At 37.1% G+C, this 22127-nt stretch overlaps 4 protein-coding genes across 7 annotated transcripts; 3 read left to right on the top strand and 1 right to left on the bottom strand.

The window, feature by feature from the left end:
* Positions 1-623: 623 nt before the first annotated feature.
* On the top strand, positions 624-1629 carry LOC111780270 (mitochondrial import inner membrane translocase subunit TIM17-2-like). Its single transcript, XM_023660624.1, has one exon. The coding sequence runs from the start codon at positions 708-710 to the stop codon at positions 1386-1388; it is 681 nt and encodes a 226-aa protein (XP_023516392.1). The 5' UTR covers positions 624-707; the 3' UTR covers positions 1389-1629.
* Positions 1630-5120: 3491 nt separating this feature from the next.
* Positions 5121-8742, top strand: LOC111780006 (receptor-like protein kinase 5). Its single transcript, XM_023660240.1, has 2 exons — positions 5121-7885; positions 7975-8742. Exons 1-2 carry the CDS (start codon positions 5209-5211, stop codon positions 8325-8327), a joined length of 3030 nt encoding a protein of 1009 aa, XP_023516008.1. The 5' UTR covers positions 5121-5208; the 3' UTR covers positions 8328-8742.
* Positions 8743-8795: 53 nt separating this feature from the next.
* LOC111780007 (hexokinase-1-like) lies at positions 8796-12933 on the bottom strand. Of its 4 annotated transcripts, none has more exons than XM_023660244.1 (10): positions 12783-12933; positions 12245-12510; positions 11719-11869; positions 11456-11638; positions 10665-10739; positions 10393-10548; positions 10210-10308; positions 9989-10119; positions 9653-9734; positions 8796-9496 (listed from the first exon to the last, which is right to left on the bottom strand). In XM_023660244.1, exons 2-10 carry the CDS (start codon positions 12433-12435, stop codon positions 9149-9151), a joined length of 1416 nt encoding a protein of 471 aa, XP_023516012.1. In that variant the 5' UTR covers positions 12436-12510; positions 12783-12933; the 3' UTR covers positions 8796-9148. The 4 variants fall into 4 exon arrangements, with proteins under 4 accessions (XP_023516012.1, XP_023516011.1, XP_023516013.1 ...); XM_023660243.1 differs by having other exon boundaries at positions 12245-12516; positions 12783-12926; XM_023660245.1 differs by having other exon boundaries at positions 12245-12507; positions 12783-12926.
* Positions 12934-18997: 6064 nt separating this feature from the next.
* On the top strand, positions 18998-20624 carry LOC111779677 (protein IQ-DOMAIN 14-like). Its single transcript, XM_023659785.1, has 3 exons — positions 18998-19523; positions 19603-19782; positions 19853-20624. The coding sequence occupies exons 1-3, from the start codon at positions 19146-19148 to the stop codon at positions 20525-20527; spliced, it is 1233 nt and encodes a 410-aa protein (XP_023515553.1). The 5' UTR covers positions 18998-19145; the 3' UTR covers positions 20528-20624.
* Positions 20625-22127: the final 1503 nt, after the last annotated feature.

Raw genomic sequence — 22127 nt, 5'->3', positions numbered from 1 at the left:
CCCCGTGTCTATCCCCCTTCGGATAATAGCGAGAAGGCTAACACATTGTTTAGTGTCTGGCGCTGATATCATTTGTAACGGCCCAGATACACCACTAGCAAATATTGTCCTATTTGGGTTTTCCGTTTCAAGCTTTCCCTCAAGACTTTAAAAATGGTCAGTTATGGGAAGATTTTCACGCCCTTATAAATTGTGGGTTGTTCTCCTTCCCAACTAATGTGGGACATGAATATCACGTTAATGTCAATTATATATATTAAAATTTTATATATATATATATATATCTTAAAAGTCTCAACTTTTTTTTGAAAAATAAAAGGAACTGAAATGGTTTGCGGTGATTGGGTAATAAGAACAGTGAGGCAAGAAAAAGACAAGAGATGAGTTGTCTGTGGGCCATGTTTGATTGTATTACCTTTCAATAAAATTATATTATTATTTGTTGTGGAGTGGACTTATAAGGCCCATGGGCTGGGGTAAGCTCATGCCCAATGACTTCAGAAGCCCAAGGGGCTATCAATAAGAAAGCCCATAATCGGTATTATGATTAATGTTGTAATTTTTCGGGTAAGGATTGATTGTTCTGACCCGAACCGGACCGGCTCCATTAACCAAAGCGAAAGGAAACCTATTTCCCACAGCACCCACCCGAGGAAAGAGCAAACGCTGGGCTTGATCAATCCACAAAACCTTCCGATCAAGCTTCCATGGGAACGCCGGAGACTTCTCGGGAGCCTTGTCCAGATCGGATTCTCGATGACATCGGCGGCGCATTTGGTATGGGTGCCGTTGGTGGCTCTGCATTTCACTTTCTCAAAGGCGTTTATAGTTCTCCTAAAGGCGCTCGCCTTCTTGGCGGTTCTCAAGCCGTCCGTATGAATGCGCCTCGTATTGGCGGTAGCTTTGCTGTTTGGGGTGGCTTGTTCTCCACCTTCGATTGTTCCATGGTTTACCTCCGCCAGAAGGAAGATCCATGGAACTCGATCATAGCCGGAGCCGCTACTGGCGGCTTCCTCCAGATGCGTCAGGGCTTCGGCGCCTCCGCCCGCTCGGCTTTGTTCGGCGGTGTTCTATTGGCTCTGATCGAGGGGGCTGGGATCATGCTGAATAAGGTGCTTAGTCAACCGCAGAACGCTCCTATTATGATCGACGACGCCGGTGCTATGGGCGGCGTCCCTGGTTACCCTATGGACCAGATTCCGGGTCTAGCAACACCGCAATCGTCGGGTGCAAGTCCGGGATCTTCAAATGCGGGTTCGGAATCGTGGTTCGGAGGATGGTTCGGTGGCGGACAGAAAAAGGATTCAGAGGCAAGTCGTGGAGAGAGCGACACGAAGATTTTGGAGAGCTTTGATTCGCCGCCGGTGCCGAATTTCGAGTACAAGTAAATATTCTTTATTCTAAGACTTGATTTATTAGGGGAAGTGTATTAGAATTGGCAGTTTACGATTCACGCTGACATGAAATTGCAATGGCATTGTTTGTTGTTCTGAAATAGTGATCTGTAAGAGTAAGATTATAGAACACCATTGATCCTTTACCAAGTTAACTGGGAAAATAACAAGGAAAGAAGCATGTTTTGAGAAGTATCAGGTTGTAATCTATTTACCTTTCCTAAGGAAAGTTGGACCTTGCTTAGAGTTGATAGCAATCCAAAAATTTTGTTCTGGGTTATAGCCACACAATTCAGTCTCCAATTTCCATTTGAACTTCTAAATAATTTCTATTCTCAGGTAGTTTTGAAATGGTGTTAGAAGGTTGTGAGATCCCAACGCTGGCCCTGAATGTGGTGAACGGTGGGATCTCACATCGATTGGAAAGGGGAACGAAGCAATCTTTATAATGGTATGGAAACCTTTCTGTAATAGACTGTTTTAAAAACCTTAAGGAGAAGCTTGAAAGAGAAAGTCCAATATCTGAAACCTTAAGGAGAAGCCGGAAAGAGAAAGTCCAATACCTGAAACCTTGAGGGGAAATCTGAAAGAGAAAGTCTAATATCTGAAACCTTGAGGGGAAGTTTGAAAGAGAGTATAATATCTGAAACCTTGAGGGGAAGTTTGAAAGAGAGTATAATATCTGAAACCTTAAGGGAAAGTCGGAAAGAGAAAGTCCAATATCTGAAACCTTGAGGGGAAGTCTGAAAGAGAAAGTCTAACATCTGAAACCTTAAGGGGAAGCCGGAAAGAGAAAGTCTAACATCTGAAACCTTAAGGGGAAGCCGGAAAGAGAAAGTCCAATATCTGAAACCTTGAGGGGAAGTCTGAAAGAGAAAGTCTAACATCTGAAACCTTAAGGGGAAGCCGGAAAGAGAAAGTCTAACATCTGAAACCTTAAGGGGAAGCCGGAAAGAGAAAGTCCAATATCTGAAACCTTGAGGGGAAGTCTGAAAGAGAAAGTCTAACATCTGAAACCTTAAGGGGAAGCCGGAAAGAGAAAATCCAATATCTGAAACCTTGAGTGAAAGCCTGAAAGAGAAAGTTTAATATCTGCTAGCAATGGACTTGGTTATTACAAGGGTAATATATCAAACAAAGGACGAATTTGAGCAGGAGACCATGAGGCATCAAGTTTTCCATAACAGCTGATTCAGCTTAAGGAATTCAATATTCAAAATTTGAGATCCATGGAAGTTTGAATGAATGAATTGATCCTGAAGTAGTAGGAGGTGGAGTTAGAATGTGAGGGCATGGGCTTGAATTGAATATAGGATGAGAGTGGTAAGAGTGTTGGCCTTCAGTAATTCCTGCCTGTTCTAAGTTCTAGCTTCCATTCTTGCTGGCTTTTCTATTCCAACTAAAAGACTACATCTTTCACTCTCTCTCTCTCGGGTAAATACTGAAGTCAAACCAACCATGGACAGTAGTGTAGATCATCTTGGTCTTTAGAACATGAAGTTCAACTTGAACCACAGGTTTCGAAGACTGGGTTTCCTTGTCCCTATCAATTTTGCTGTCTGTCTGTCCTTTCGTTGGTTTAGGGTTTAGGGTTTAGGGTTTAACAACGACTTTTCTTTCTTCGTCCTTTCCACAGTTTGGGCGTCTTGTTTTGGCTTGCTATCCATTGCCCATTGCTTGAGCTTTTGAGTCTCTCATACTTGATTGCTCTTCCAAAATGCTTTAAACTCCAGCCATATTTATTACGTCACCATATGTTTATTTTCGTATATAATTTCCCTTTTATTTTTATTTCAATACATACTTATGAATTTACATATTTTTATTTTTAGAACTTTTTTTCCTACACTTTTCTTTTTTATAGTATACATTAGTCAAGAAAAACCAATGTTACTAAATTTAAATATTATTATGGTCCATATATTTTCTTTTAATATTCATATCTCTTAACTTTAACTTTTATTTAGACCGACTAAATCCGTTACTAAAAATAAGTTCTCATCATTTTAAATATTGAAAATAAATTTTAAAAGTGAATAAAATAACCCGACCCAAAAAAAATTAAAAAATTAGGAGTTTATCCAAGATACCCTTTAAAATAAATTGAAAAATAAATTGAAGAGAAAAAACAAAGGAGTAAATCAGCAATCATCCAAATCATCCCACGCATGACATTAAAATATATATTTAGTTGAATTAAATGGTGCAATTAAAATTTACAAAAAGAAAATAATAATAACTAAAATAAAGTGAGAGATGATAATGGAGTAAAAAGTAGAAAATATTATATTGAAAGTGTGAAAAAAGAATTCCAAAAATATTATTAATAAAAACAATTGGGAAAGAAGCGACCAAAGCGGTTCGACGGAATGGAAGTGGCAGTCCGGTCAACTACCATGTGCTACCCGCTTGCCCCTCTTTCCCACCAACTTTCTCCTTTTTCCTTAATTTTTTTTTCTCTACTTTCGTCTTTTGTTCCAAGCAAAATTCATCTTTTTCTCTTTTTTTTTTTTCTTTTTTCTTTTAAATTTAAAACTATACGAGACAACCAAAACATACCTAATTAATTAAACGCATTACATTATAGTCTAAACTATTAAATGCTCGAGTGTATACTCTAACATATTGAACTCAAAATAAGATGACTTAGTTTAAACATAACTTATCTTGATTTCATTGATAAATTTTAAGATTCGTCGTGCTATTAAAATAATATATGGATAACATTTTTAGTTACTATTGATAATGAGATTAAAAGTTTGAATCTTTCTAGGCAATAAATTTTGTTTATTTAATATTTTTTTAGATAATTGCTCTCGTGGGTGCAAATTTTAATTTTGTGCAACATTGTCTTATCTTCTACATTTTACACATTTTAATGCAATCTTGAAATACTCAATTAATAATAATGTTAGTTTCAAAATATGTATATCTAATTGAAGAAGATGAATATTAATACCAAAATTCATTTGAGGAACTATAAATTTTTTATTTAATCTATTATCGAAAAATATTAGCGTATGAATCCAAGTTGATATATCGAAAAAATGATTTTTATTTTTTTATTTTTTTATTATTAGGTTAGTGGAAGCAAAAGTAAGTATAAAGAAAGAGCAAATTGTAAATAGGAATTATAAAATTAGATATTGGAATGTGAAAGGACTTTTATTACCAAAAAAAAATAATAATTAGGAATTAGTGAAGTGAAAGGGAAGGGAGAAAGAAAGGGAACTTTCCAACCCTTTTCTATTTTTTATTTAATTTTCTTGGTTTTTGGTTTTGAATAATAAACATGTTGTGTTGACTCATTGTCAAGTTTGACTTTTCAAACTTTTCAACCGCCTTTAATTAAAAGTTTTTTTAAATGCTTATTTAAGTATAAAAATTCTGAAAATAAGTTGCTTCAAAATCAAATAATTTAGTGTTGCAGAAAATTCTATAAGAATTTTATATAAATAAATAATATTTTTTTCGTTCTTTACTTCTAACAATTCCAATCAATTAAAATTTAATTTAATTTTCATCATGATATTAAATTTTAGATTTTTTAGATAATTGTAATAAAATAATACCATTTTTTTATGAAAAAAAAAAACTTGAAAAAGAAAGGGTTTTGAAAATTATACCATATTTTTTAAAGAATATTTTTTTTAAAATGAATAACCAGTAATTTCCATTCAAAATTAAGGTATATATATATATATATTATATTGTATTAAATATAAATTATTTTGTAGATAAAGTACAAAATTTTCGTCAAAATTTAGCAGAGCGTAGGATCGCAGCAACACACTGGAGTTCACATTGGGAGCACATGAAAATTATGAACATTTCCGCCATAGCCAAACACCTTCCAAACACCTTTCATCATCTTCTCCACATGACAACATCTTTTTCTTCTCTGGAAACCATTTCCTTCTTCCTCCTCCTCCTCCTCTGTTCCCACCATGTCAATTCCCACCTCTACGAACAAGAACACTCTGTTCTTCTCCGACTCAACCACTTCTGGCACAACCAACCGCCGCTTCACCATTGGCGCTCCTCCAATGCTTCTCATTGTACATGGCCGGAGGTTCAGTGTACTGACAATTCCGTCACTGCCCTTCTTTTCCCTTCCTATAATTTGAACGGAACTTTCCCCCCTTTCATTTGCGACCTCAAAAATCTCACCTTTATTGATCTTCAGTACAATTTCATCACCGGCGGCTTTCCGACCACGCTTTACGATTGCTCGAACCTTAATTACCTCGACCTCTCGCAGAATTACTTTGTCGGCTCGATACCCAATGACGTCGATCGCTTGTCTCGTCTCCAGTTTCTTAATCTCGGCGCAAACAACTTCTCCGGTGACATTCCGACAGCCGTTTCGCGGTTGTCGGAACTCCGGTACCTTCATCTTTTTATGAATCAATTCAATGGGACTTACCCATCTGAAATCGGCAACTTATCGAATCTGGAAGAGTTGCTGTTGGCTTATAATTCAAATTTGCTACCAGCTGAATTGCCTCCCAGTTTCGCCCAATTGAAGAAATTGACGTTTTTGTGGATGGCAGAATCAAACGTGAACGGTGAAATTCCAGAATGGATCGGAAACTTGACCGCCCTCAAGCGATTGGATTTGTCGAAGAATCATTTGATTGGGGAAATTCCTAGCAGTTTGTTTACATTGAAGAATCTCAGCATCGTTTATCTCTACAAAAACAATCTATCAGGTGAAATTCCTCAGCGGATTGATTCTAAGAAAATCACCGAATACGACCTGTCGGAAAATAATCTGACCGGAAGAATTCCGGCGGCTATCGGCGATCTTCAGGAACTAACGGCTCTGCTTCTGTGTTCAAATCAGTTAAGTGGAGAAATCCCAGAAAGTATCGGTCGTCTTCCATTATTAACAGATGTCAGATTATTCAGCAACAATTTAAACGGTACATTACCGCCAGATTTCGGGCGAAATTCGATCCTCGAAAGTTTTCAGGTGAGTTCAAATAAGCTCACCGGAAGCTTGCCGGAACACCTCTGCTCCAGCGGTAAGCTCAAAGGAGTGGTTGCTTACGACAATAATCTTAGTGGGGAATTACCAGAATCTCTTGGGAGTTGCGATAGCTTGTTCATTATTGATGTTCATAAGAACAACTTCTCCGGGAAAATTCCGGTCGGTTTATGGACGTCTCTGAATTTAACATTTGTAATGATGAACGACAATTCTTTCATGGATGAACTCCCTCGGAGAATCTCCAAGAATCTCGCGAGATTACAAATCAGTAACAACAAATTTTCAGGGAAAATCCCATCAGAGTTATCTTCATTTTGGAATTTGACCGAGATTGAAGCAAGCAATAATCGATTGACAGGACGAATTCCTGAAGAACTCACTGCCCTTTCAAAGATGAACAAGCTATTGCTCGATGGAAATCAACTCACTGGGGAGCTTCCACGGAACATCATTTCATGGAGATCATTGCACAGCCTTAAACTCAGTCGAAATCGTCTCTCTGGTAAAATTCCAAACGAATTTTGCAATTTACCAAGCCTTAATGATCTTGATCTCTCAGAGAATCGACTTTTCGGAACAATTCCGATCGAACTGGGAAATTTGAACTTGAATTTCCTCAACCTCTCTTCAAATTTTCTGTCTGGGAAAATCCCGCCTGCATTTGAGAGTGAAATCTATGCAAGAAGCTTTTTGAACAATCCGGGTCTTTGTTTAAATCTGGACGGCTGCAGTTTAAGAACTCAGAATTTGCGAAAGATTTCATCGCAGCATCATGCTCTGATCGTATGTTTGGGCGTAATAATATCCATATTCTTTGTAGTTTCTGCTCTGTACATAATCAAGATCTATACAAAAACTGGAATCAAAGCAGATGTTGAATGGAAATTGACATCATTTCAGAGGCTGAATTTCTCAGAAGGTAATCTTTTATCTGGGCTGTCGGAGAACAACGTGATCGGCAGCGGTGGATCCGGGAAAGTTTACCGGATTCCAGTGAATAATCTGGGCGATATGGTGGCCGTGAAGAGAATATGGAACAGCAGAAAGTCAGACCACAAGCTTGAGAAAGAATTCATGGCGGAAGTTGAGATTCTCAGTTCGATTCGACATAACAATATAATCAAACTCCTCTGCTGCGTTTCCTGTGAAAGTTCACGACTGCTCGTTTACGAGTACATGGAGAAGCAAAGCCTGGACAAATGGCTACACAATAAGAATTCACTGCCAAGAATTGCAGGGTCGGGCGCTGTTCGCGGTGTCGCCCTCAATTGGCCGATGAGATTTCAAATTGCAGTGGGGGTAGCACAGGGCCTCTGTTATATGCACCATGAATGCTCCCCGCCGGTAATTCACAGAGACTTGAAGTCCAGCAATATCTTACTAGATTCAGAATTCAATGCCAAAATAGCAGACTTTGGCTTAGCTAAGTTGCTGGTGAAGCAAGGGGAACCAGCTTCAGTCTCCGCTGTCGCGGGCTCCTTCGGATACATGGCTCCAGGTAAGAGACCTCCCTGTTCCAATCTATAAGAGAATTTGACATGAGACATTGGTAGGAAAAACTAAAAGCTTGTTCTATTATGTCTGCAGAGTATGCCCAGATAACAAGAATTAACGAGAAGATCGATGTGTTTAGCTTTGGAGTTATACTTCTAGAGTTGGTGACCGGAAAGGAAGCTCTTACCGGCAATGAAGACTCGTCTCTGGCTATGTGGGCTTGGGAGTTCATTAAACAAGGCAAGGCAATAGTCGAAGCATTGGATGAGGATGTGAAGGAGACACATTATCTTGATGAAATGTGCAGTGTGTTCAAACTAGGACTGATCTGCACTTCCAGTGCGCCAACCAGCCGGCCGAGCATGAACCAGGCTCTGCAAATCTTGGTCCGCAGCCGGACCATGACACCTCAAAACCATGGAGATCAAAAAGTACAGACTCCCTGAGAGATATGACGATTACTTCAAAGATGTAACCGTCAAGGTTCTCTTCAGTGATGGAGACTGGAGAGGACCCAGCACTCGAGCCACTGCTCCGAGCACAAATGGCTATCGAGTTGACAGGTCGACACGGTTTGTTTTGTAAACTTTGAATAACGATCCCTGTCGTGTATATTTTAGCTGAACCACAATGATGATAAAAGAGAAGTCGTTCAGCTAAAGCAGGGCCAAACGGTTTCGGCTTTCAGCGCGAAAGAACCGTTCTTCCAAGTAAATGAGTATTGAACACTGATGATGAGATGAAATGGAAACCAGAAAGAACAATGAAAAAGGAACTATTTTATTTGTATGCTTGATGACAATTCTAGTTATCATCCATTGATGGATTGATCTAATTCAAAAGGAGGATTTCAATAGCCTGCAGACAAACCATATGGTTCTAGTTTATTGACAAAGGAACTCGGGGAAGGATGATTTCATCGGAGACGATGGCGAGGAGGGAAACCCCTCGTCCCCATTTATTAACCATAACAAAGCCAAAGGTAACTTGTGCTCCAATGCCATTTGACATCCGCTCCAACATCATGAGGATGGAGGGAGCCATTTCAAAATGTTGGGAGTGTTAGCAGGCAAATCTACCACATAATTTACCCATTGCTGGAGATGATATGCTCTAAACCATAAAATTAACGACTTAAGAGTCATTGAAACGAGGAGCCTAAATAACCTCAAGTCTGTAAAGACAAAGAATACAAGTTCTTTTACAACAAATGATTGGAACTATTTCATTATTCTGAGCTACCTTAGCTGGATTTGGACTCCTGTTTTCAGGACTCCTCTACCCCAAGATACTGCGAGTGAGATGCTGCGAGAAGTGCTGCTCCAATGCCAGAGCCATCGTTCGAGTGCTCGATCACAAAGTTGTCTGCAACTTCGTCTCCCAGTAATTCCTTGAGTGAACTCTCCATTGAGTTTCTAAATTTAGTGTAGTGCTCAAATAACCCACCATCAACAGCTATGACAGCTTTCTGCTTATCCCCATCTTTTGGGATGTCTCTTCCCAATTTCTTGATGATCCCATAAATCCCAGCAGCCGATAGGCGTGCACCACGAGTGGCAACAATGTCACATAGCTCAAAGATGATTTTTCTCATAGGGAGAGGGCTGTTAGATACCTGACACAAAAGAACAAATTTACATGAGTTTTGGTGATCGTTCCGTAATGAAACGACTAAGAGAAAATTGTTTTTCTTTCACATCATGAATCGAAAAAAACTCAAATGACCAAGAGTAGCGATCAATTGGCTCCAGGAAGGGAATTTAATGCGAACCTCCAAAATGTCATTCAGCTTGCTTCCAATAACTCTCAGATCTGGAGATGTATCATGATGCATGGCGGACATGTCTGGAGTCCTGCATAAATATCAACAATAATTTAACACAACAATCAAGGGTTCTTTAGATCTGTTTCCAAAAAACCAACATACATCCATTTTACAAATGAAGTAATGAAAAAAGCAACAAACTAGATGGCGTAGATTCATATCGCAAGTTAACTGGTTCTGAAATTTGTTTTTCTTTTTCCTGTTCATTTGTTTTTCATTTAGGACAAGAGAACAAGGTCGGTCAAATAGCACGACCACTACAAGTGAGCAAAAGAGTAATACCTAAGAATGAATGGCCTTTTGAGTTTAGGCGGAACAACATCGCCAAAAAAGGCAGCTTCTTCAGCCATCCTACACAGAACTCTGCGAACTATTTCTCCTAGATACATACCAGATATCATCTTCTCGAAAATCTGCACGTCACAAGATAGGATAGCCAATTTGGCAAGTTGCAATGATGAAGACTACGAGAAGAATAGCTCAAAGAAAAAGAGGAGCTTTACCTGTTCTCCCGGGTTTAAACTTTCCAAATCTAGAGCTTGATCATATTCGGTGATCGGAAGGTGAGAAGACCGGAAGTTACCCCATTCCATGTTAATAACCTGTCGGTTTGAAAGAACGTTAAATATGGAACACACATAAAATATAATGAATAGAACCACAGGTCAAAAGCTACTCTTACTAACCATCTCTCCTGATTGAGGTAGAAGGCCTTGCCATTTAGGAATTGCATGCGCCCGCTCCACATATGCTGCATTTGTTCCAGTTCCCAGAATCACGGCAGCAATAACATTATCATTGTAGTAACTGCCTCCAGCTAAAGTGCCTATTGTATCATTCACCTGAACCAGATAGACTAGTTAGGATGTCCAACATAATGAGGGGAAAAAATCATGGGGACAATTCACATCACAGAATTGTAACAAAGGCGTCTTAAAAATCTTGGAAATATACATACCAAAGCCGCCACACGCATATCCAATCCAATCTTTTCCATGGCCTTGGTCATTTCTCCTACCACATCTTGCCCAACCTACATCAATATCATCCAGAAAAGATGCCACGGATGAGAAATGTACCATACTTGAAGTCATACACTAGATAGATTGTACAGTGATAACATTTACAGACAACCATGCGTTCTTGAAAATTTCTAGTACATTACATTAGCGAAGGAAAGCATTATTCATAAATTACGAACGAGGAATGAGTACTTCAACAGGACCGTAACCCAAATCACTTCTCAAGCAATTTATCCTTCCTCCCAAATTGCAAATCAGATATCGATTAAAACCTTCTCAGTTTCATTTCAACTTCCCATACAGAAATCTTAAAGTTAACGAAGCTTGCAAAGAATTTCAGTTCTACCACAGATCAGGTAATTTGTTTCTGTTTTTTTTCTTTTCAACCAATCCAACGACACTTCGATTGGATAGGATTCTTTTAGGCAGTTAAAATTCCTAATGGTAAGAACAAAACACAGTCGTTCACCTTATTAGTTAATTTCCTGTCACAATTACGCCAAAGCTTAGATGTCTTTCCACAACATAAAGAGAAAGATGCACGAAGAGAACACAAGTTCCCTAAATGTTATAAACAATAGCTTTCAGGTCTAATGTTGTTCACATATAATTTGATTCCATTTTTAGGGGTAAATAGATATAGTGAAACGTTTTTCAAAACAAATAGAAAGACATGGTTGTACTAAACAACACAATGATGATAGATATCAAGGTAACAAGTACTAACCGTGTCCTCGATGTTGAATCCCTTTGTCCACTTGATAAGTGTCCCCGAGGCAATAGATGTTTGCCTAACTGGGAAAGAAAATGTAAAACCCAGCTCTCTTTGCCTACCAGATACTGGGTGGTAGCCATCACCTTCTTCTTCAACAAATTTTGCAAGTGCTTCAGCTATAAAACCAAATAAGCCCTGAAAAACATTCTTCATTCAGTTCTGAGAATTTAAATTTGGAGTCTTAGCATATGAAACTTGCTAATGAAAATACTAACCTCCGAAGATCCGGTCATTAAATGTGGAGGAATCGCAACTTCGACAAATTCTTGCCTAACAACACGTTCATCCTTTCCTCCCAATTGTACACGCAACACACGGAAGTTTGTCCCTCCAAGGTCTAATGCATAGAACAACCCTTTCTCGTCCCTAATAGGATTGACAAGAAAAATGATAGATTATATTCTCTCCAGTTTTTGCAGCAGGGAAGGATGGTTATATTACATCAAACAACAGCAAGTAATGAGATAAAATTAGTGTGTTTAAGTATAGCTGAAATGCTAATTCCCACACAATAATGGGAAACTTTCACTGTTGTACTCCGAATGAGTGAAATTTCTCCCTCAACTAGCTGAACTGCTAGTTTTCTTGGACGAGTTCTTGTAAAGTTCACCATTCAATTTCATGAAATCAAGTACAGATAAGAACAAAGCCTCCTCCACATTAAAGTTCACTAAAAAAACACAGCCGCTTCATTAAAGTTCTACCAATTTAAACAGAATGAGACAAAGTAGATAAAATTACCCGGTAGGAAGATTATCAACATAGCTAATAAGCATCTTGAGCTTGCTTCCGCCTTCAGATGCGAGTCCAGCATGCATCTCCACAGTCATAGCATCTGCTACTTGCTTCAGCTTTTCCACTGAAGTTTTACACTTCTCTTCAAACTCCTTCAATATGTTCATTGCTCTAGTCCACTTCCCACAGTTCTTCATCCGATGACGCACCACCAACGCCGCCGCCGTGCAAACAGCTGCGGCGCAGACCACAACCGTTCCCACAACTACCTTCTTCATCTCGAAACAGACAAGAGTAGATTAGATAGATTGACTGTCAAAATCGCAAGAAATAGCCGGACGATTTAGAAAAACTGAGATCTCCGATCGGAAAGAAATTCTCCAGTGATCAGAGATTCATTCTGGTTTGGAGAAAGCGTGAAAATGAAGCGATGGAGAATGAAAAGAAAAACAAAAAGGGAAACGGAATCAAAGAGAGGGAAAAGGAAGTTCCCAGATCGAATGGAATTGGAAATTGGAAACTAGAAATGGATTGATGTGTTTACCTAATGGAAATTTATCGCGCACATTGCTGTGGAATCCATGAAGCGAAGAAAATTGAAATTGATTTTTCAATTTGAATTTGTAGAATCACGTCCTTCTGGTTGGGCTTCAGAATTTGGACAACCTTTGACTCACAATTACGCTTCTGACCTGTCCTCCACCGATGCCTTTTTATATGCTTTTGGGAACGCATTTCAGCTTCGCAATCCCACGTGTACCACTTTTCTTCCGTCCTTATCATTTTCCTCCCTCCAAAATTATTACTAAAATTAATTCAATTAAATATATTATTTTATTATTATAAAACATATATTATTACCTTCTTTTTTTTTTTTTTTTTAATTAAAATTTTATAAACCATCGGTTTTGTGTTTTAAAATTAAATAAAAAATTTAAAAAAATTAAGAGAAACCGGTATAAATTTTAAAAAATACAAGATAAAAAAATAAAACCGTCATCAAATATGATTTTAATATACTCCATTCTTACTTATCCATTTCCAAACATGTTCCAAAGTAACTTTCAGATATTAAACCGGTTTTTTCTTAAGAAAATTTCAATGGTTCGATTTTCTTACTTCTGTAATCAATGGTATGATATTGTCTAAATTAGCTAATGTGAGACTTTCATCATCCAACACCTCCCCTTGAACAAAGTACGCCTCCCCTTAATCAAGGCTCGACTCCTTTTTCTTTTGGAGTCTTAGTCATTTTTTACTATGTCTTGATTCCAGTCCTTTATTCGACATTTCAGGATTTACCAATCTATTGGCATGACTAAGTTTAGGGCATGCTCTAATACCATGTTAGACGAACACGACTCTCCACATGGTATATATTGTCCACTTTGAGCATAAAGCTCGCATGACTTTGGTTTGGGCTTCCCCAATAATGCCTCATACCAATGGAGAGAGTATTCTTTGATTATAAATCCATGATCATTCCCTAAATTAGCCGATCTAGAACTTTCATTATCCAACACTCCCTTCCTGTCTGATTTACATGTTAACATGTTCATGCTTAACACCGGTCGATTAAAGTACATTATCTTTTTTAATCGATCAAAACTCCTTCTCATACTGCACAAACTTCTTCGTTCTATATCTATTTTTTTTTTACTTCTCTATTTTCTATATCGATTCAAAAAGTAAACGTAACCTTTGTTCCAAAGACATAAAAATCACTCTTTATCTACACGTTTTAGAAATCGTGAGACTGAAAACTATGTATTACGGATTATCATAGATGTCTTTCGGTTATAAATCCATGAGAAAATTATAAACAATGGCTGTCACCAAAATCCAATGGTCATAAATTTCCGTGGAGTTGCCAACTTTTTGTTTTATTATTATTTTCTTTTTGGTATTTTGTTTAAATAGATAAACTAACGGCCATATATTACGAGTTTATCCTGTCAGGTGGGATTAATTGCAGATAAATACCCATAGATTTAAATCAGAGCCCATAATATTTGACTAATAAATAAAATATAGAAACTAATAATTTTTCAAATCCAATATATTTTAATTATTCACTAATGGATATTAAAATATAGTAAATTAATATTTACATGCATTTTGTATCTACTTATTTAAAATTAAAAATAATCCCATTAAATAAATAAATTGTGAGATAAAATAGATGGGAGTGGCAATATTGTGTTGTCGTTTTTGGAATAGTTATAGTTGTGGGCAGTGCTTTCGCTTTCAGTTTCATTTAATGTATAGGTACGGCAACAACCACATATTTTTCCCTTTTATTTCACCTAATTGTCTAAAATATATATATATTTTTTAAATTTTAAGATATTCGATGTTTTTTTTTTGGAACTTATCTCCATTAGAATACATGATTTGGTTGGTTTGATACGGTTCATCAACTTCTAGCCACCCAGAACATGTTGTTGATCGTGATCTACAGATAGGGATGAATAAGGTTATCTTGGTCGTTTTACTCAGATTCACTTTCCTAATATAAATATTTAAATTTCAATTAACATATAATTTTGTATGAATTTTAAAATTAAAAATGTCCATTTTAAAAGCTTAAAAAAATTTAAATAAAATATTAAATTATAAATTTATTATTATTTTAAAAAATTTAATCTGTTATTGAACTAGTTTTAAGTAATAGATGATAGGTGGAATATGAGAAATCCACCCAGGCCCAAAGGGCACTGAAGGCCCAGTTATATGAACCCAAGCCTTAGGCCCATTTACAGTTAACCGTGGCTGAGTCTACCACGGTCCGGTCTGTGGTGGACTCCTAATGGCCCGGCTCGAGCACTCAAATTAAGTTCATAACCCAACCCAACTTAATCCTCTTATTTTCGAATTAAATTGGTTTTCAATTATTTTTTATTAATTTGAAAAATCATGCTTAACTGGATTACATGTTACTGTTCAGGATTGAGGATTATTGGGAGTGAGTCCGACGTTCGTTAATTTAGTGGAAGATCATGAGTTTATAAGTGAGGAATATTATCTCCTTGGTACGAGGACTTTTGGGGGAAGCCCAAAGCAAAACCATGAGAACTTATGCTCGAAGTGGACAATATCATATCATTGTGGAGAGTCGTGATTTCTAACAGTTACAACATAAAATCTTCTTAATTTTCGTAATAACCTATTTTCGATGTCAACACACAGACTGACCTAAATTTTATAGTTGTTTAAAAGTTCAACTCAATCGAACCCAATCCAGAAAAAAAAAAAAAAAATTAACCCAATTAATATTTATAACTTATTTAAGTCGATCAAGATCTTAAGTCATTTGAATACGCTAGCCGATAAATAAAGTAATGATGATCAAGATCGTACTTGGCTGCCCATCCATTCCTTCTCCATCTTCTTCTGGGCTGCAAACTTCATCATCACTTTCCTTGTGTATATGAGTAAGCTTAAGAACAAACAACAAGAAATTGATGATTGAATTGAATTGAAATTGTTGGCAATTGAACCCATAAGAAGTGTGCAAGAAGGAAGAGGCGTATGGGGAAACCCTACTCATTACTTCATATGGGCCTTTGCCTTTCTCTTCACTCCATGCCAACTATCTCATCTTGCCTCTACACCCTTTTTGATGCACCTTCTATTTATTTTGGACATCAAATGGCACCTTGTTCTTGTTCTTGATTGCAATAACAGATGCACAAATTAATGAGTCCAAAAGGATGTTCATCACACACCCTTTTTTACCTTTCCTTCCCATCCACATTTCGAGGTAAGAGATGTCAAATGTGATCACGTTATTTATTAACATGTTTTTTTTCACCCGCGTAACTTTTATGGAAACTAGGAGTCACTACTATCAAATATTGTCCGCTTTGACTTATTACGTATTGCTTTCAGTCTCATGGTTTTAAAAATTGTCTACTAGGAAAACACTTCCGCATTAGTCCTTTACATGTAATTTTTCAATTATTGATCCTAAAAAAAATAACGTTTAAAATTAGGTTAGTAAATAACTATTATCCTTGAATTACAAAGTCCGTGACCAAACAAAATTTGACAATATTGTTACAAAAATAAAATATAGTTTAATATTATAAATTTAGTCGCATTTTTTTTAATATTTAATAGATTAAGTAATTCTATGATTTATATATATATATTGAAAATGTCAATTTTTTTAAATATAAATTTGAAAATTAAGGAAGCTATTATGTAGACGAACATGACTCTTCTCATGGCTTTGCTTTGGGCTTCTTCAAAAGGGCTCAGACCAATCGAATTACTATTATTCACTTATAAACCCATGATCATTCTCTAAATTAGCCGATGTGGGACTTTCATCATCCAACATCTCCCCTCGAACAAAGTGCTCCTCCCCTTAATCGAGTCTCGACTCCTTTGGAGTCTTAGTCATTTTTTACTGCCTTCGAGGAGGCTTGACTCCTTTTCTTTTGGAGTTCTTTGTTCGATATTTGAGGATTTACCAATCTATTGGCACGACTAAGTTTAGGGCATGACTTTGATACCATGTTAGACGAACACGACTCTCCACAATGGTATAATATTGTCCACTTTGAGCATAAGCTCTCATGGCTTTGCTTTGAGGTCTTTTGGAGAAGCCCAAAGCAAAACCATGAGAGCTTATACTCAAAGTGGACAATATCATACCATTGTGGAGAGTCGTGTTCGTCTAACCGTTCATACAACTCAAAATACCCAATCCAAATCATAAACGTTGGGTTGGATTGAACTTTTGAAAAATAAAAAATTATGTTATGCTCGAAAGTTGACATAGTTTTGGTCGGATGAACCCGACCAACCCAAAAAATAGAGTTACAACAAACTCAACTCTACCTTAAAAATTATTATGAAGATTAAGAATATTTAACGTTTGTAATCACTATTAACTACTACGGGTAATATTACAAGGATAGTAAGTATGAAATTGAGGCTAGAAAGGATAGAAAAAGAAGGGAATTATGAAACAATGTGTGAAAACATTGACCAATAATATGGGTACGGTAAAAGAGGAAGAAAATTGCGTCATAAAAAAATAATAAATAATAACAATAATTATATTTTTAAAAATTAATGATGTTCCCAATGCAGCTCAATCAATACAATACCCCAAACCAAACATCATAGTTTCCCGTGAAACATACCAATGAGAACACAGAGCATTTCCAACATTTATCCATTTTAAAAATAACCTTAAAAAATAATTATGTATTTTATTAATATTTCCTTTTTTATTTTTTTAAATAAGAACAAGTTGACAACAATTATCTTAAATATAAAATTAAACACATGTAATGTTTTTTTTTTTTTTTAATCTTAAAAAAAAAGTAAAAATTGTAATATTTAAAAAAGGAAAAAAATGGAGGTAATTCAGAAGACGACAATTCTCTCAGGCGTTGCCTTGTATTTTTCCTTCACCACCGGCACGTCGCTCCATAAAGTACACACATATTTTCGCTCATACAATCTTTTCTTCTTTTGCTTTTAAACCAAGTAATAATTATTATTTTTATTATAAATATATCAAATAATTTTTTTTTTTTTTTGGTCTCTCGTGTTCATATGACTCCATAATCCGCCCAAAGAGGACAATATCTGCTAGCGGTGGATCTGGGTCGTTACAAATGGTATCAGAGCCAGACACCGGACGATGTGTCAGCCTTCTCGTTGTTCCCCGAAGGGGGGTAGACACGAGGCGGTGTGCCAGTAAGGACGCTGGACCCCATAGGGGGTGGATTTGGGGGCGGTTCCACATTGATTGGAGGAAGGAAAGAGTGCCAGCGAGGACGCTGGGCCCCGAAGGGGGGTGGATTGTGATGTCCCACATTGGTTGGGGAGGAGAACAAACCACCATTTATAAGGGTGTGGAAACCTTCTCCTAGCAGACGCATTTTAAAGCCTTGAGAGGAAGCCCGAAAGGGAAAGCCCAAAAAGGACAATATCTTCTAGCGGTGGATCTGGGTCGTTACAAAGACTAATTTTAATTAGTCAATCCAAATCATAAAAATTAAATTAGATTAGAATTTTTTTTTCAATTTGGGAGGAGTTTAATGCTTTGAAAATAAAAAAAAATGTTGTTTTATTTACATGTTGACCTTTTTTTGGTTGAGTTAACCGGATCAATTCAAAAATAGGTTATAACCTTACTCTAAATTTAAAAATATTTAAAGTTTATGAGATTTAATTATAATTTATGAAATTCTAAAATTGCTAGAGTCACTTGTTGGATGATGAAAGTCGCTTAGGGAATGATCATGGATTTATAATTAAATAATACTCTCTCCATTTGTATAAGGCCTTTTGGGAAGCCGAAAGCAAAGTCATAAGAGCTTATGCTCAAAGTGGACAATACCATACCATTGTGGAGAGTCGTATTCATCTAACATGGTATCAGAGTCATGCCTTAAAACTTGTGCCAATAGTCGTATTCATCTAACATGGTATTAGAGTCATGCCCTAAAACTTGTGCCAATAGATTGGTAAATCCTCAAATGTCGAACAAAGGACTCAAAAAGAAGAGGAGGCTTAAAAGGAGTCTAGCCTCCTCGAACTCGAAGTCGTAGTAAAAAATGACTAAAAGTTGACGGTCTTTTGGGAAGCCCTAAGTTTATAATAAAAAAATACTCTCTTGAAATCATACCAGTGTGGAGAGTCGTATAATATAAACTATATTTAATTTTTTTGAAAAAGAAAAAAAATATAGCTTTTTTCCGAGAAACGTTACCCCCCGTCCCCTTCGAATCTGGCATCGATAAGGATATCTATCTTATAACGTTCAAACAATCTCATCCCTCACACAACTCCAGTTTCCTCTGTTCTTCACTTCATCTTCTTCTTCTTCATCTTATCTTCTCCTTTCCCCCCTTTCTTCTCTCTTCCTCTGTTCCAGAGAGAAATGGGGAGGGCGACAAGATGGTTCAAGAACTTCTTTGGGATTAAGAGAGACAAAGAAAATTCCAACCAAACAAAACCCACTTCCAATTCCGCCGCCGACAACGATCTCTGCAATAATCCCGCCACAACACCGCCGTATTTATCAGCGGCAGAGGCGGCGTGGTTGAAATCCTTCTACTCTGAAACAGATAAAGAACAGAGCAAGCATGCAATAGCAGTGGCTGCAGCCACTGCTGCAGCAGCCGACGCGGCGGTTGCTGCAGCACAAGCTGCGGTGGCTGTAGTCCGCTTGACTAGCCATGGTAGAGGTACTATGTTTGGCGGCGGCCGGGAAAGATGGGCCTCTGTAAAGATTCAAACTTGCTTCAGAGGGTATCTGGTGAGTGACTCTGTTTCCTCTGTTTTTTTTTAGTGGTTTTAAGAACAGAGGATTTGTTTTAATAATTGGGTGAAATTAGGCGAGGAAAGCACTGAGAGCACTGAAAGGACTGGTGAAATTACAGGCGGTTGTTAGGGGATATTTTGTTCGTAAACAAGCGACAGCTACTCTTCTCAGTATGCAAGCTTTAATCAGAGCTCAAGCCACCGTTCGGTCTCAGAGAACTCGCAGACTTGAAATCCGAGCCCGCAAGAACACGGTGAACACCCAAAACCTTATTTAAAATTTGTCATTTGTTTATGAGTGGTGAAATTGAATGGGTTTTTCAGGAGAGATTTGACGATACGAAGAGCGAACACACAGCTTCAGTTCATAGCAGACGGCTCTCTGCTTCATTAGACAACATGATATTTACAACGCTGGAAGAAAGCCCCAAAATCGTGGAAATGGATACCAGCCGACCCAAATCCATGTCTCGTCGAACGAACACGTCGTTGTCGGAATTGGGTGACGACCCATTTAACCAACCATTGTCGTCTCCACTCCCTTGTCGGACTCCATCGCGTTTGCAGATCCCAGATGGTCGGAATTTCCACGATTCCGATTGGGGTTTTGTGGCTGAGGAATGCCGTTTAATCTCGACGGCGCAGAGTACTCCACGATTTGTCAGCTGTGGTGGTTCCAATGGTGGTCCTCCGACGCCGGCGAAGAGTATGTGCGGCGATAATTTCTTCAGAGGGTACTTGAATTTCCCAAATTACATGGCGAACACTCAATCGTTTAAAGCGAAATTAAGGTCTCAGAGTGCTCCAAAACAGAGGCCAGAGCCGGGAACGAAGAAAAGAGTTTCATTGAACGAATTAATGGAATCAAGAAGCAGCCTTAGTGGGGTTCGAATGCAGAGATCATGCTCCCAAGTTCAAGACGCCATTAATTTCAAGAACGCAGTGATGAGCAAACTCGACCGGCCATCGGAATTCAACAACTTGCAGAGAAAAACATGAACAATCATTCCAAATTATTCCGAGTACCTTAGAATTGTAATCTACATCATCAAATCAATGCTTGATTAGATTCTTCCTGTTCTTCAGATTCCTCCAACGCCGGTCTTGTTTATATTTAAGCTTAAATTAACATTTTAATCAGTGGGTTCTGCAAAACAGAGGAATATGGCAAAAGTGGAGAGTCAAATCAGATCAGAGATTCAAAAACTTGGGGGTAGGTTTAACAATGATTAGGGTTTAGATTGAGACTAAACCAAACAAACCCCAAGAAAAAAAAAAAAAAAAACATATTTTTGAAAGAAAAAAGGTATTTAGGACAGGACAGCCACAGGACAAGACAAGACAAGCCACACGGTTCGAGTTATAGGTTTGAATATTTCGTAAGGCGTGAAGAAAGGGAAGATTTCAAATTCCTGGTTTTTTCTTAAATTTGAGGTAATGTTAGCTTATGGTGATAATCTAAGATAGGTTCGACATGAGTTTCGGAAGGGCGAGAAATGTTCTTCGGTATGTTTACGAGTTTGGTATGACATTTGTGAATAAAAGAGTGTACTTTGTTCGAGTGGTCCAGAAAAAGAAGTGGAGCTTCCATTAAGGGGAAGTTGTTTAAGAGTTTCCTAAGTCTCAATAGGTCTATAGTATACTTGTTCGAGAAAAAGATACTTGTAGATGAGTTTCAGCTAATTTAGGAAGTAAGTTAAAAAAGGTAAAAAAAATAATTATGGAAGTAAAATTGTAAAATTTGGATGTGTTCCAAGAGGGTGGTGCTGAGAGAACAAATCAGAATTGTCAGTCTCAAATAAAACCATATTTTTTTTTTTTCAAATTAAAATATACAATTATTTTCATTATCTGGCTGTTAAAAATTTATTTACATCTCATTGTCAAATTAATTCAAATTCATGTCGGTAAATTTCTTGATTTGGTAACATATTTTTATATCTTGTTGGATGATGAAAGTTCCGACTAATTTAGAGAATAATCATGAGTTTATAAACAAATAATACTCTCTCCATTGGTATAAGGCCTTTTGAGGAAGCCCGACGTACTTTGTTCGAGTGGAGGGGTTGGATGATGAAAGTACTACATCGACTAATTTAAGAATGGATCATTGGTTTATAATCAAAGAATACTCTCTCCCCCAAATCTAACCCATGAGAGCTTATGCTCAAAGTGGACAATATCATATCATCGTAGAGAGTTGTGTTCGTCTAACATATCTAAATTATCCAATAATTTAAAAAACGAAATGAATCTAAATTTTTTTTCAGACTTACCTTATACATTAGATAACTTTGTCAAAATTACTTGAATAAATCTAGCATGCAATTTAAACACAAGAAATGTATTGTTGTATAGGAACAAGCGGTAAAAAGCATAATTTACCACTTTTATTATAATATCTAAAATCTTATTACTAGATGAAAGCTTGTAACTTTATACGATGACAACTAACTAATCGTACCTTAAAACCTCAAAAATAATAAAATAATATTTTAAACTTAAAAAATAATACATTTTCTACCCTAAATAAAAAAAAAAAAAAAAAATTGTCATATTTTAATAATATTATCATAGACTAAGAGTTGTTTGAAACTTA

Source organism: Cucurbita pepo, chromosome LG18, assembly GCF_002806865.2.
Source record: "Cucurbita pepo subsp. pepo cultivar mu-cu-16 chromosome LG18, ASM280686v2, whole genome shotgun sequence".
NCBI classification, from domain to species: Eukaryota; Viridiplantae; Streptophyta; class Magnoliopsida; order Cucurbitales; family Cucurbitaceae; genus Cucurbita; species Cucurbita pepo.
This window is presented reverse-complemented; position numbering and strand designations above follow the sequence as displayed.